This window comes from Symphodus melops (assembly GCF_947650265.1).
Source record: "Symphodus melops genome assembly, chromosome: 4".
Classification (NCBI taxonomy): domain Eukaryota; kingdom Metazoa; phylum Chordata; class Actinopteri; order Labriformes; family Labridae; genus Symphodus; species Symphodus melops.
This window is the reverse complement of record NC_136694.1, coordinates 19,911,839-19,927,464: the sequence shown is the minus strand read 5'-3', so window position 1 is coordinate 19,927,464 and position 15,626 is coordinate 19,911,839. Positions and strand designations below refer to the sequence as shown.

Below are 15,626 nucleotides of genomic sequence, written 5' to 3'. Positions count from 1 at the left end.
AAACACACTTAGAGACAAACAGATAACATACAGAGTTACGAAAACAGTAATGTACAATTTAAATGTCGCTATACTCCTTTTCAACAAGTAAAAATAAGTCTCAAAGCCCCTAAAAAAACATCACTGTGGATTTTCTTGCCAAAACTTTACTTCGATCCTGTATTTCATCACCCCTCAACCCCTCTTCGAGCCCTGCTCAGAAAAGATTGTTTCTGTATCTATAGCTTTAAATGCAAGTGAGCTGTATTTGACCACATCTCTCTAGGCCTAGAGTGGTTTGGTCTTTCTTGCACAATTTCTGTCCCCTAACGGGGGCGTGATAGAAAATAATTAAGAACCACTAGACTAGGGACACAGAGTAGGGTTAGAAAAAGATGGTAAAGAGTATTTTGTACAATTGATGCCTTTAAAGTCTTACCAAAGGATACAATTTACTGACTGTTAGTCCTTTGCCTAACGTAAAGCAGATATCCAATAACTATTCATGGAACTTTTCTATTTAAGGTTGATACCAAAAATATTTTCACTATAACAGAATTATGAGGTTTTCTCCCAGAGAAATCAGTGCTCATTAAATAACTACATTTCCCTGTTTGGTTTTCAATGTGGTGTGAGATTGGAGGCTCTGAATAAGTGATTGAGCTGTTAACCAGACATTACAAATAATCAGTCTGACCTATTGTACTGAAAACAGCTGGACTGACAGGTGCTGAGCAAAAACACTGTCTACATCCCTTATGGCCCAGATAAGCTGCTGTTGTCAGGAACACAGAGCATGAACCCTGGTTGGAGGTAAAGATACAGATTATTCCATTAATTACTTATATGACGATGATGCACACAGCTGATATGTTTGTGGTCAGCAGTCAAGCAGTTGTCAGATCTTTGGAGATGACCAGAACAAGGAACAAGAAAGGAGAGCATATCATTCATTAACCCACATGGCATAAGATGTGGAAACCTTCTGTATATGTTTTCTTAAATAAAGTTTATTCATTTTGTTTGGGTATTTTCATTACATTTTATTAAAGGCTGAGATCAAAAGGTAACGGTCACAAACATGAGGTAACTCTGCACAAATATTCTCCTATTTTACTGGTCAGTAATTTGTACAAAATCACAAAAGGTATAATATAAGCTCAGTTAAGCACTTTGGGTTTTGTGTACTACAAGATGTTATGTAGTTTTATGCTTACACTCCCACTTCCTCTTTATACTTATTACTGTATCTCAACTAGGTATATTTTATTTTTATTTCTTATAATTGTTAATATATATTATATATGCTCAGATGAAATGTGTTTAATGTTCAAAGATTGAAACTTATCTGGCTCACACACACACGCGCACACACAGACACACACACACACACACACACACACACACACACACACACACACACACACATTCTGCTGACCTCACCTGTACATTGTTGATACAAACAAACTCCATCTGGCGAGGGGTTCAGTCCATTAGCATTCCGTCGTCACCGGCACTGACACAGGAAACTCTGTCATCATTACACTTTTTCCATTCTGTCTTTATCAAGCACACAGAAACTGTCATTACCATGGAGACCTGTGATCTTAGAGTGGCTCACTCTTGTTCAACTGGGAACAGTTTGTCATGCACAATGTTCCAATGTGTGAAGTGAACACAAACTATGCAGCACGTCAAACTATTTAAAGAACATTTATGTTTTGCAGATCTGATGGGTTTGAGGAGAGGATATTTCCCTTTGTATGTTTACATTATTTACATCGATTATCAGACTGTTAGGTGCTGGCACTGATGATGGGGGTCATGTCAGACAGCCTTGTGATGTAGGTTTGGTGAGTAACTGATAAAAGACTGAAAAAGGTGTCAGTTTCTGGGTTCATAGATGATCTATTAATACAGGTGAGGATGAGTGGTTAATGGGTCCAAAGGTTGACAAAGGTGAAAGGGTTTTTCTTGTGCTGTGAGCATGTACATATTGCAAAACATGTCAGACGGAGAGAGAGAGAGAGAGAGAGAGAGAGAGAGAGAGAGAGGGAGGGAGAGAGAGAGAGAGAGAGAGAGAGAGAGAGAGAGAGAGAGAGAGAGAGAGATCGCTCTTCATACTGTATTTTCTTTTAAAGGATGTGGCGATAACATGCAATAAAACTTGACGTACTGTGAGTGATGTTGTGGATGAACAGTATGAGCAAACCATGGAAGTAATGCAAAGTCATAGCTAAATAAAGAACAGGTTTATGTATTGGAAAATGGGCAGGATTGTGTTTTTTTACATTGTCTTCCAAAAGGAGGTCACACAGACAGAATCCCCACAGAGCAGCTTCACCAGACTCTGTCTCTCCCTCCACCTTGAAGCACTGTGCTGATCAGCTGTCCCCAGTCTTTACAGATATTTTTAACACCTCATTGGAGACGTGCCAGCCTGTTTCAAGTCCTCCATCATCATCCCTGTCCCCAAAAAAACCAAGGACCAAAGGACTCTCAGACCCTTTGACCTGACCTCTGTGGTGATAAAGTCTTTTGAGCGCCTTGTGCTCATAGACCCCCTCCTGGACCCCCCAAAAGCTGCACCTGCAGTCACCAGTTTGTCAAGCTCCTCAAGTTCACAGACAACACCATCCTCTTTGGACTCATCTCTGGTGGGGATGAGTCAGCCTACAGGCAGGAGACTGGCTATCAAGTGACCTGGTGCAGTGACAACAACCTAGAGCTTAAAGCTCTGAAGACAGGAGATGGTTGTGGCCTTCAGGAAAAGCGCAGCCAACCTCAGCCCCATCACCATCCCTGACTCCATGGTGTCTACTGTGGAGTCTTTCCGCTTTCTGGGGACCACCATCGCTCAGGACCTCAAGTGGAAGCTCAACATCACCTCCCTCATCAAGAGAGGACAGCAGAGGATGTACTTCCTGCGGCAGCTGAAGAAGTTCAACCTACCAAAGACCATGATGGTGCACTTCTACACTGCCATCATCGAGTCCATCCTCTGCTCCTCCATCACAGTGTGGTACGCTGCAGTGTGTCATCCACTCTGCAGAGAAGGTGATCGGCTGCAATCTACTATCTCTCCATGACCTGTACACCACCAGGACCCTGAGGCGTGCAGGTAAGATTGTGGCCGACCCCTCTCATCCTGCACATGGACTGTTTGAGACAGCATATGAGCCATAAACATGCAATAATAGAGAGATTTCAGATTATGGAGGCTTTTTTCATAGGGGCTAGAAGCTCAAGCAGCAGGGGGTTTGGTACCTGAGGGTTTCCAACCCAAGTCCCAACAGCCCAACCCAAGTCACTGCTGCACCCTTTCCTGATTGCTGATTTTTGCCTCTCCACTCTCATTATCCTTTTCTTAATTATTCTCATTTCTTGTCTTCCTCAGATTGTTAATTTTTGCTTGCTACTACTTGCAACAGCAGAAGATGTATACATATTAGGACTTTTTTCTGAGAAAACATTAGCTAAAATAAAGTGCACTAACAATGAAAATTGTTAGAATTCAACTTTTTGGTGCAAAATAAAAGCAATGATTTGCTAAAAAGAAGAGATAGATAATATGCAGGCCTGACCTTGCTCTCAAAAATAAATGCTGTTCAACGAGCTCAAAGCTGCCCACATGTATGTTAGTTGTTTGATAGGGACCTCTAGTGGCTGTTTTAATAATGACAGGAACAAAGGATGGAATCAGGTGATATAGTGATAAAAGTGGCCTGAAAGAACACTTTATGGAGGAGGTCAGGGTGGGTCACTGAATGAAACAAACTCAATATTTACATACAGGATAACAAGTGTTTGTGTATCATGTGAACGACATATTTCTAGAGAAAACCAGAGGACTTCTCCAAATCATTCTGGTCTGGTTGTTCACGCATGCACCTCACAGCAGGAGACTATCCTGGTCGGGCAGGAGGCGGGGGCAGTGGATCACCTGAGGTAGCTAATACATGACTCAAAAAGAATGATGCAGAGTGGCAGAGGAAGTAACAGAGTCTGCTTTGCAACGCTATATGAGAACGTATATGAGAATACGTATGCCTCTATATCAATGCTGTGTGTAGTTTTACCGAATCAAAAATGATCAGCAAATAGAAATAGAAGAAAATACTGCTGATTGTTTTTTTTTTTTCAAATGTACCTCTCTGTGTTCATATTAGTTCGGGGACAGTCCCATTTTGCAATAAAAGCAGCAGCTTTAGCATTTGCGGCTAATTTCCAGCTGTCGTCAACGGCCAGTTGTAAGTCATGAACCTAAAATGCACATGTGATTTATTTTCTTTAGAATGAATAATTGTATACTGAGCTATCTCTGTGCCGAGTATTTATAACCCACTGCACATGAAAATGATCTTCACTTGACAGACCATCTGCAAATACCATGCATGGCACTGTAACGTTCCCAATATAACTCAGAGCACGGCCAGCTGAGGGCTTCGGTCAGCCGCCTCAGTCTGAGCTGCAGGGAGAAGTGACAAGCAAACATTCTACTGTCTGTACTGCATTGGCTCTACATGTTGGGATGGATACCATGATGAAAGGAGAAGATTCAGAGGAAGTAGAGATTGATTTGGGGGACTCCAGTGACTCTGATGAATTTGATAAAGGGGCTGAACCGCAGACGCTGTGGAGGGCACCACCTGCAATGGAGGAAGAAGAAAACATACACACGTCTGAACTTGTGGAAATCAGTGACACCAAGCCTCTGATAAATGTCAGAGACCCCCGAGGTATCAATGACTGCCTCAAGGTATTCCCTTCAGTTACCTACAGTGGTTCATTTGTGTGTATTTGTCACATGGCATGAAGAACCAACAAGGCTTATTGCATGACCCTCCAGTGGATTTGATCTATTTTTGAGGTGAATGAAATAAACTGAAGCATGACTTCTGTAGCAGGAGTACCTGTTTTTCTGTGTCTCCAGGTGACGTTTGAGGATGTGATTGCTGAGCCCGTGTCAGTGCGCAGTGGGGACAGAGTTTGGATCTGGAGTAATGCCCTGTTTGAGGTGTCCAGGGTTTGGATCTATAGGATTGTCACGGTGCTTCTGGCCATTCCTGTGTCGATCATCTCTGGTCTGCTCTTTGCCATTTTCAGCTGCTTCCACATTTGGTAGGTTGAGATCATGCTTTTCTTAATTTACAGAAGGCCCTGTATCTGAGATCAGGGGCACTTTTTGCTAGAAAAGGAATGCACAATTAACACCAACATTGTAAACAGAGTTTTAAACAACAATAGACGGCAGTTGTGTTCACCCAATCTTACTCATTGCTCGAGAGGGAACAACATGAAACTGTTCTTATCTAATTTATTAACAAACAATTTACTTTTCGGCCTGTTTATAAGATCCACATCTTTTACCTCTTCTACCAACCAACATTAGGGGCAAATCAAAATTTGTTGATCATGTCCTGTAAAAAGAAACATCCATAGGCCTACGAGCTTCCCTCTGAAGCTGTTTTTTGGCTCAAAGATGCTTTGAACCATATGTTTAAATAGTACAATGCTTAATCACTAACATTAAACTGGTGTGTATCAGTATACCATTCAAGGCCTAATTGTTTTCAAGATTGTGGTCTTAATTTTGGTACATAGTAAATAAGCTACATGGTAAAATCTTGTGGACTAAGTGATCTTGTTTTGCCATCCTAATGCTGTGTCACAATGCACAAATGTAAAAAAAAATAAAAAAATGTTGGAGGTAAGCTCAGCACTGTAATAATATTGTACTGTGTAACCAATTAAAACGTTTTCTGATAACTTTTTCCTGAAAGCCCCCTGCTAAGTATTTTGATCAATGTTATCCAAGCCTTACCAAATGGAGGTTTTATTCAAACAAAGTTTCACGTCCATGCAAAAAAAGACGACCTGCTGGTGGAACTGCTGTAACAAGTTCCTAGGCAGTCCACCTGATGATTTTCTGGTGTTTTTTTCTACCAATCCGTGTATGGACGCTGTCTCTTAACTGCTTAAAGCTTGTAAGACTGGATGTATGGTGGGAGATAGAACTGTTAACCATTTAACGTATGCTGATGATTTAGTAATCGTGTCACCTTATAGTGCTAGCTTTCAGCAACTTTTTAATATCTGCTCGAATTATGGATTGCAGTGTGAAATTAAGTACAGCTGTAAGAAGAGCGTTGTCATGATAGCAAAAGCCAAAGACGATGTGTGTGTGTGTGTGTATATATATGTGTATATGTATATATTTTTTTATATATATATATACACATTAGTATTATTATGTATACATTTATGTATTGATGACACAATTCATAAAATGTTATTATAATGTCACTCACTCAGCCCAGACTAAGTGACACAAGGTTTTCGTTGTGTTTCTGAAAACCCTGGTATAAATGTCTCTTTGTATTTTAATCACAGATATACTGTGAAAAAAGGATTTATAACCCTCTTTTTTATTATTTTTATACCTTGTATTTCTATTTTTTTTGTGCTTGTGTATATATCTGAAATAAAGTATAAAGTAAAGTAAGTAAAGTACCAAGACCGGAATAATTTTTGTTTTTCTTTCAATGACAGGATGGTTAGTCCTTGCATCAAGTGTATCTCTGTTGGCACACGATGGCTGCAGAGTCTTTGGAGTATTGTGTTGGGCATCATCGTGCTTCCTTTCTACAAGAGTGCTGGAAAATGCTGTGCAGGCTTCAGCGTCCACCTGGCCAAGGAATGAGACACTTCTACATACAGCCTAGATGAGTAATGAGGACTGGGTTTGCTGACTGAGATGGGCAAGGAATTTTTCACCTTGTATTTTTGATACAAGAAAATAATTTTACATAAAGAAATTACAGTTTAGATTTTAAACAATCATTTCAACAATAACCAGAAATTGATCACATTAAAAATTAAAAGTGACCTATTTTGTGAAGCAAACTAGATTACATCAAAATAGAATAAATTGTTTTAAGAATTTCATGCTGTTTCTTAATGTTTTCCTTTTTTCAAAGACAATTATATGTAGGACTTTATGTCATAGTATTGGAGTTGTGTTTTATATTTAGTAACATTTAATCACAGCAGTAAGAATGTTATGCTTGAACAACATGAAATGGACAACAGAGGTCATAGAAGTATCTGATTTAAAATTTAAGAATAACTCATTCTGTTAAAAAATGAAAAGTATTATATTGGATTCATTGTTAAGGGAAAATTGCATTTATGTTGTGGTTTTACATGTTTTTTTTTTCTCTTTGAAATTACATTAGCTATGAACATAATTATCCTGTTGAAGCTCAGTGGGTGGCAAGGGGTTAAACAGACAATGATAAAGTAGATGTGCATAATGTAACTCATTAGTTTTCCATTTAAGACTTACTATTGTTACTGAAAAAGGAATCTATTGCATTATAGAATAAGGTTCAACAGAACAGAGAATGTAGAGCTTTATAATGCTATTTATCTTTTTTTATTTCACTAAAGTTTTTGATATGTTTTGAACTGAATACTTGCATTCGATTAATTTGAATGTATTTCTCAGGATGTGGATGGCAAATAATAAAACATCCTACATGACAAACTGTGTTAAGTCTCAGTGACTGTTGTCACGTGTACAAAAGATGAAACATTGTAAGTGTATGTCTGTGTGTATCTAACTGTGTACTCGATGTGAAGTGTCAGTTGTGCCCACTGTATCAGTCAGAGGTATGGCTGGCAGTTACCTGCTTGCGATACTTGAAATCAGTTGTAGAAAAACAATAAGTGGCATCTCACTTTATAAACTACCTTTTTCCTCCACTGAGCCTCTCTGGCTCTGACTTCAGCCACCTGATGTCCCCTCTCATTTTCAGCATACTTCTTCAGTCAAACAACAGCATGTGTATGTTTTACCATGGCAGAAAGATGGACCTTAGCAACACCAACCCCAAGCATATAGTATCAACAAGGTTGGTTCCTAAAGGGGAAAAAACCTTTTAAAAATATGTATTTTCTTAAAAGAGCATAAATACGTTTTTGATACAACACTGTCTGGATAGTAATGAAGCATTAGATATATATTTGCATGTCCCATGCCAACCAAAATATTCATTTACTTTTAGTCATTATACTTCTCTGCTGGTTTTGGGAAGTGGCAGGTTGGAAGAGCACAAGGTCTTAAATGAAGTCAGGTCAAGTTTATTTACATAGCACATTATATATGACAGGCATAGACTCAATTTGTTTTAAAACAAAAAAAATAACTGGCAAAGATGATACACGACAATGAATGAAGACAGAAAAAAGATAGAAAAAAAATCAAAAATAATGATATATGAAGTGAGTGCAATACAGATCAGATACATTTAACTGTGACATCGTATTTTACATTGTTTTTTTTTTGTTTTTTTCAATGAATACATATCCAAATGACAAATAAACACTTGTCATCAACTAACCTGAAAGTTTTTAGTAGGTTGGTTGGTGACTAACCACAAGCAAAGGGAAAATAATTCACACAGAAAGGCCGCTTTGTAAGAATCGTATTCTGGACCTACATACTCGGTGCAGCACACTGCCACCCCTGGAGAAAAAACACCTTTGAATTGCTCTTCAATGCATTAAAACATAGAATTATAATGCAGATAGCAACCGATAACTAAACCGATATTTTTTGCTTGGGCTAATCTTTATTTTAATTGAACATTACCATGTAATGATCTCTCTTGCTCTCTTAATCAGGACTGATGACTATTTAGATACAGCCTGAAGTTGAATAAAACTTTTGAGAACTGTTCCTTTATAACCGTGCACATCAAATAACTGAGCCTTTTTTAACCCTCTGTCTGCATTCCAAGTTGATTGTCTTTCTGCTTATACACCCTCCCTAACCTCTGCAATATACATAAGTGAAACACAGATGCGTGAGATCAGCAGGGTAAAGGCCTTTCTGTGGATTCATTGAGGGCTTAATACAGGTTTCTAAATATTTCTGTAGGTTCATGTTACTTCAGGGCCAAAATAAACATTCAGGACATCGGTGTCATCTGTGTTGGTTTAACTACATTTTGAAATTATCTATTTTAATGAACTGAGTAACAATAATATTACTTTTTTCCGATCAGAATAATTACAACAACAAACTTCAGATTTTTATTCTATGCTGAATTCTGCAAACTTTAAATGAGAAACGTCAATGAGAAATTTCAATACATCATAAAAGATCATAATCATTCCAAGAAAAAAACATTTGATGATCATTGAATTATGTGTTTTTCTAATGACACATACTGAAACTGTATATGAATGTGGGTTTCTGTCTCCATAAACATGCTCCCTGTGAATATAGCTTTACCACAATGTTTTGTTTGACGACTTGCCAGGCTATATAAAGTTAAGACAGTTTGAAAAAACACACACGAAAGCCAATGCACATTATCTGATGTTGACACTAAAATTCTCCATATGTTGAGAAAAACCAGTTGGCCTATTGCCTCAAATCATGAAGAGAAGAACCAGAGTAGAAAAATAAGATGTGTTGAAATCATTAGTTTGGCCACAGGTGGGCGCCATTACTCTAGTTTGACCCCAGCAGGATTAAATCACACCATAACGCCATCCTGGAAAAAGAAGAGATGAAGTTGATTTAAAAAAAAACAACCATGTAGACACACGCAAGGAGCTGTGGAAACTGTTTACAATGTGAATTTCATATTACATCACATAGCACACACACTGTTTGAGAACACATTTAAACCAGACTCCATGATGGGAAGTGTATTCCTCATCGATTTTGCTTTGTTTGCCTTTGTTGAGTTACAACAGTGGAGAGGTTTGGATGAAAGGAACAAAAAAGTTGGATATTATGTTTAATCATTTGTGCACATCAACATTTAACCAGTGATATAGTATAATAACATACATATAACATGCTTAAAAAATACTGCTTCAAGGCTCAAAATAACAACTACAGTAAGTGAATCAGTGCTCATCTGTATGGCGCGAAGAGGTTTTTATAATCTGCCAATCTCCTGCTTCTCTGTTTTAAAAAAAAAATCCATTCTTCCTTCAATAATATTAATCTCACTATTAAGCGTTAATTGTTAAGTTATCTTTTAAATTCAAATTAGGACAGCAAGATTTTTGTCTTTCAGCTGGCACTTCAGTGTCCTGGTCCTCCTGTACTTGTGGTGTGTGAGAGGCTCCGATGGCTACTCCTGTTCTTTATGACAAAAGTGGAGCAGTTACTCTTGTGTGCACACTGCCGATCACACCTGCAGGAGGAGGGTGTGAGATACTGTCGACAACAGCAGAAGAAGGATTGCTTTAAATTGTGGAAGAGGTGACCAGCAAAAAACAAGTAGATCCACGGGTTGCAGCAGCTGTTGAGGCTGGCCAGCAACATGGCGATGATGAAGGCCATGTCTGGGGAGAGGTACAAAGAACACATATGATAAAGGATATTGTCATTTTGGTTCATCCATCTATCCATCCCAGTATCATGTACAATATATTCTCCTGAGTAAAGTTATCTTTACAAAATATGTAATTAACTCTTTAATGGACTCAAACTGAAGAACAGACATTCTCTAACTGAATAAATCAGTGACGACTGTTCGCCTCTTTACTTTAATCCTTTTTTCAAGTCAAAGACTACGTACATGGCAAAAGTAATGACTTTCCCATCAGCCGCAGCTGCACTTTGTTTAGGCATTTTTTAGCATATGTTAGCATTGCTAATACACTAGCACTCTAGAATAGCTATAGACTCTCTAGTTAGAATAAGATTGGGGTAAAATGTAACAAGCCATATGGCAGACTGTGTCACATCAAAACCACCTCTGTAGAGGTTTGGATTTTCCATTGCACACTGTAGGCTCTGTTCAAGCCAGCAGCACTTAAATTACATATCACTTAAAGAAAAATATATGAACTGCCACTCTGACGCACTTCAGACAATGCCAAAACATCTGGGATTAGAGCAGAAAAAAGACAGCAGGACGTATAAATACAAGGCAAATAAGACTTAAAGTTGTTTGACACAAAGGTGATAAATGACTTAAATTAAAAGAGGCATTCCTGAATGGAAGAATAGCATATTTTGTCTTTCCTTTGATTGATTAAGTTTCCATTCATTAGAGGTTCAGAGCACACTGAGGAAGCACAAAACAGTTGAATGTGGAAGACCTCCAACATCTTTTTTTCGAATCCTTAATGGGGTGAGAAAGATTTAGTGCAATTTAAAAGAAAATGCTGACGTGCTCAAGGTGCTCTGACTCTCTATAGTTGCTTTATTGTGAGAGGTGCACTGTGTCAAACACAGCCCATTGAAATTATGACACGTGTTCAAGCAATAAGTCAAACAGCCTGTCAATAGAGTTCTGCTGTGGGGAGCACAGTTCTTCTCAGGGAAAATACGACAAAATAAAATAACAGGCATCAACTTTTCTCTTCACCCTGATGAGGATGACTTTGACTTAAAAGTGCATTCACTTTATTGTGCTGCAATAAATGTAGAAAAACATGAATCTTGGCGACTTTTACTGTATGTAAAACAATGACGCTCAGATTTTCGAAAGCTGAAGTTTAGAAGAAAGCTGTAGTGAAATCAAAAGTAGCTGTCATGGTACTGCCATCACATATCTAATTAAGAATTCACACTTTCAGAGATAGTTCTGAGGATACAAAGTTAGAAAAAACATATTATGGACAAAGTCAGAATTCATTTCACTATCAGTGGATAGACAGCAGGTTTTTAAGAGCATCAATATGACTAAAGTTTATAACGTGGAAGAGACGTGTGGCTGGTTGCCCTGAGCAACAAACAACTCATCTGAAAAAATACTTTGGAAGATAATAGATGCTGTGCCTCCCATTCCAAAGAGCACACCAAACACAACTCTCAAACCGCTTTCTAGTTCAGGAAGAGCTCCTTTCTACTGACATTTCTGCAAAGAGAATACAACTGAGAGAGCTGAACACAATTTCAGTGGGATTTGAATGATCTTGATTTCCACACCGAGGTTTGAACACACGCTTTTCTTTGAACATCTTCGAAATGAGAAAAGGATTTATTTTTAATCAAACGTTTGCAACTTTTTTGAAACTGCTTCATCTTGTTCGCGAAAACATGTTGGGATAAGTCAAGTCAACAACATATTTCTGTATCCGGTCAATTCCTTTTCTCTCAAAGACATACGGTATCTAAAAACAAGCAGTATGTGCTTCTTCTACAGCAACAAGCACAGGTTATTGGTTTATGTAATCCAATTATTTCATGTTTTTAAGTCAGTTGTTCAGTATTGTTAAACTCAATAGAACTGGAACGACTGACAGTAACACATTTTTTCTTATCACTTAGAGTAGACATGTCATAAATACACATTCTCCACGTGTGAAAATATACCTTTAAAAAAAAAAATCTTGAAGTCCAATTAACATTTAAGATCTCTTTTACAAGAGAGACCTGGCATAGGTAGCAGCCATACACGAACACATTAAAAGACAATATAACCAACATGGGAAAAATCACAATAATAAACAAACACTACAACAAACAACACAACCTCATGCCTCTGCCACCAACGTCTTTAAGATGCTATTCCATTTGTTTTGTTACATCAGTGTGCCTACTTTGAGCTCTTGAAGAAGTTTTCAAGCCCATGGTGCAGAATCAAAATCAGATCTGAATCAGAATCAGCTTTATTGGCCATGTTAACACACAAGGAATTTAACTTTGGCAGACTGTGCTCTCTTTGTACAATTTAAAAAAAGGTAGATTTCCCCTGACCTCTCAGCACTCTGGGTACTGTGAAGAGCAAACCAATAAAGCTTCAAAAGAGTCTCACAATTCACAAGCTTAAATATATGGTGGGAAAAAAAATCATCTGCTATCCGAAAATGAAAATCAAAAGACCTATGAATGCTAGTATTCTGGAAACAAGACAGGGACAAAGAGTCTAATTTTCATCGACCAAATTAATGTGAACTTCAACCAGACCATTTCCACACAAATAGTCTTCAAGTTATGGCTCTTAAATGGTTTGCATAACAGAATGCTAAAACATAATAAATACTGTTTTACAAGGCTAATAGGTAATAAGAAACAGCCTAATGTATGAGTCCATCCATCCCAACAATAAGGCTCTCCACCATGGACAATCAATAATTATATTGTTGCATACAGTCTATGGTCATGACACACACTTTCAGATCTGTAAACATTGCATGCATTCTTGCCTGTAATGTGTTTGTTTTCCCAATTTTGTGCAAAACTGCTTGGAAGAAGTCTCAAACAGGAAGACGATTAGCTTGGTTACGTGGCCTATTTAGAGTGAGATATCTCTGAATCTCTTAATGCTCTGCAGTCATTTACTGTAGCTCCAGTGACAACACTCAAAAGGTTATAGAGCACATCTGTTCCCTTGCTCTTTTTTCCCTTTGAAGGCAAACTGATATGAGGGGTAAATCTGTACAAAGCATGCAGTTACATGGAAATTATGTAAACCAGCTCTGGGAACAGCGATAGAAACACTTTGATGTCCTGGTACAATTTACTCAGCATGCTACTTTCTCTGAGCTGATAAGCAGTGTAAATGACATTCCCATTCATCTGGGTTCACTCAAGGGAAGTCTGAGGTTAAATATTGTGTTGCCTTGAAACTAACTTGGGTTACTTTTGTATTCCCAGAGATATTTATTGACACAGAATGATACCGTGTATCTGAGAAACTAAGGGCACAAAGGGCTTACAGTTGCATCCCTGTAGGAGGCTATAGTCCTCCAAGTGCGCAGCCTGGGTTCAAGCCTGGGCTATGGCTCCTTTCCTGTGTGTCTATTCTCCAATGTCTCTCCCCTGTTTCATATTCTATTCTACTGTATATCAAATGAAGTCAAAAATCCCATAAATACATCTTTAAAAAAGATATAAAAGGACATTTTGTATTTACATTTTGTTATTCAATGTGTATTTATATTGCATGGTTTATGGACAAAAAATTGCAATCTTGGCAAATAAGTGATGCCCTAATCACCTGCTATTAATCATTTGTGTGATTTTGCTTTTACCTTCTCTTGGTGCAGCAGGATCCCATGCAGACCACATCTGGACAAAGAAGAAGGGAGTCCAGCACACAATATATGCAAGGACCACCACAAATGTCATTTTCACTGTGCGGATCTTTGCCTTTGAAATAAGCCTCACGTTGCTCACACGAGAGAGAGGATAAGCACCTTTGGAGGGCCTCGGAGTCAGAGCCCTTCTGGTTTTTAAATTGAAGTTCTGCCATATCTTAAAGCATATCAAGCCATAGCAGATGCTTAAAATTGCCACTGGGATAATGTAAATGCTGAGACTCATCCATGTAATGTATGCTTTGTCACCCCAGGGCTGTACAAAGTCCCCCCAGCAGTCATATACGCCGTGCCCGACCTCCTTCAATGAGAAGATGTACGCTTGAGGAGTGCTGAATATTAGGCTGAGCATCCAGGACCCGATCACACAGAAGCGATCCTTCCTCCTGTGTACTAAGCGAAGCGGATGGCAGATCGCTAAACACCTGTCGATGGACATCAAGACGAGCATGTACGTGGATGCGAACATCCCCACGACCTGGAGGTATTTAACCATCCTGCAGAGGAGATCCGGCCCGTAGAAGCGAAATGTGATATCCCAAATGAGTTGCGGTAACACCTGAAAGATTGCAACCACGAGATCCGCAATGCTAAGATGCTTCATGAAGAAAAACATCCGGGACTGGCTGTGTTTGGTGGTGTGTATAGCCCACAGGACACAGAGGTTGCCGGTCAGAGCAAGCAGCAGAACCAACACCAGGACGGTAACTTCCACTTTAGCCACTTCTTCATTTCGTTTCAAAGGGTTCAGTGTACTGTTTCCCATGTGGCTGTCATTTACATGACTTGAGTTGATCCAGGAAACATTCTGTGCCCAACTATTGTGCTCGCGTAAAAGTTCATCCATTGCGCGTAAAAGCGCCACTTTGGCGCAGCAATCGATCACATCACAAACAAAACGTTAAGGACATCAGCATGAGTTTATTTGATCAATTGTCTAACTTCTGTCTTACGTCATCCTCAGGTTTGGATATAATCCAAAAATCAGCACTTTTATCTGCAGAGAAACAAAATGTAGAAGTTGTATTGCAGACAAGCAAGAAGTAGCCTACTGTAATAATTACAAATGAATAATTGCGTCGTGTCACATACATTATACAAATTACTTAATTCTGAGAAAGCTTACCTTACACTAGGACCTCGTAGCAGCGAGGTCCTTATCACTCGAGCTCTGTGTCTGACTAATGTCAGTAATCTAACCTCCTCCTTTTCTCTGATTTCCTTTGAAGGAAGCTGTCTTGGTCGAGCACGTTCCAAACCTTTCTCTCTCTCTCTTTCCCTCCCTCGCTCTCCCCCCTCTCGCTCTCTCTTCCTGTACATCAAGTTCGGCTTTTGACTTTGTGGAGTGCTCTGTAAATGAAATATGTCTTTGTGTCTTGATGATGCGTCTTGAATCAAAGCTTAAAAAATCAACTGTGGTCCCTTGTTTGACTCAGATTTCTGATAATCTGCTTCTACAATAGAGTCTCATCAGAAAACCTTAACATATAGAAAAGCTACATTTAGACCTTCTTTTTTGTATTTAACTCAGAAGTTTTTGTATTTTAAATTTTGTACTTACATTTGAA

General features: G+C 38.7%; 2 protein-coding genes across 3 annotated transcripts; one reads left to right on the top strand and one right to left on the bottom strand.

Moving 5' to 3' along the window:
• Positions 1–3,271: 3,271 nt before the first annotated feature.
• Positions 3,272–7,522, top strand: cav4a (caveolin 4a). Of its 2 annotated transcripts, XM_079341383.1 has the most exons (4): positions 3,272–4,229; positions 4,596–4,738; positions 4,913–5,100; positions 6,532–7,522. In XM_079341383.1, the coding sequence occupies exons 1-4, from the start codon at positions 4,124–4,126 to the stop codon at positions 6,680–6,682; spliced, it is 588 nt and encodes a 195-aa protein (XP_079197509.1). In that variant the 5' UTR covers positions 3,272–4,123; the 3' UTR covers positions 6,683–7,522. The 2 variants fall into 2 exon arrangements, with proteins under 2 accessions (XP_079197509.1, XP_079197510.1); XM_079341384.1 differs by lacking the exon at positions 3,272–4,229 and having other exon boundaries at positions 4,240–4,738.
• Positions 7,523–9,723: 2,201 nt separating this feature from the next.
• oxtrb (oxytocin receptor b) lies at positions 9,724–15,370 on the bottom strand. The gene is made up of 3 exons (XM_079340633.1): positions 15,185–15,370; positions 13,993–15,055; positions 9,724–10,350 (listed from the first exon to the last, which is right to left on the bottom strand). The coding sequence occupies exons 2-3, from the start codon at positions 14,903–14,905 to the stop codon at positions 10,088–10,090; spliced, it is 1,176 nt and encodes a 391-aa protein (XP_079196759.1). The 5' UTR covers positions 14,906–15,055; positions 15,185–15,370; the 3' UTR covers positions 9,724–10,087.
• Positions 15,371–15,626: the final 256 nt, after the last annotated feature.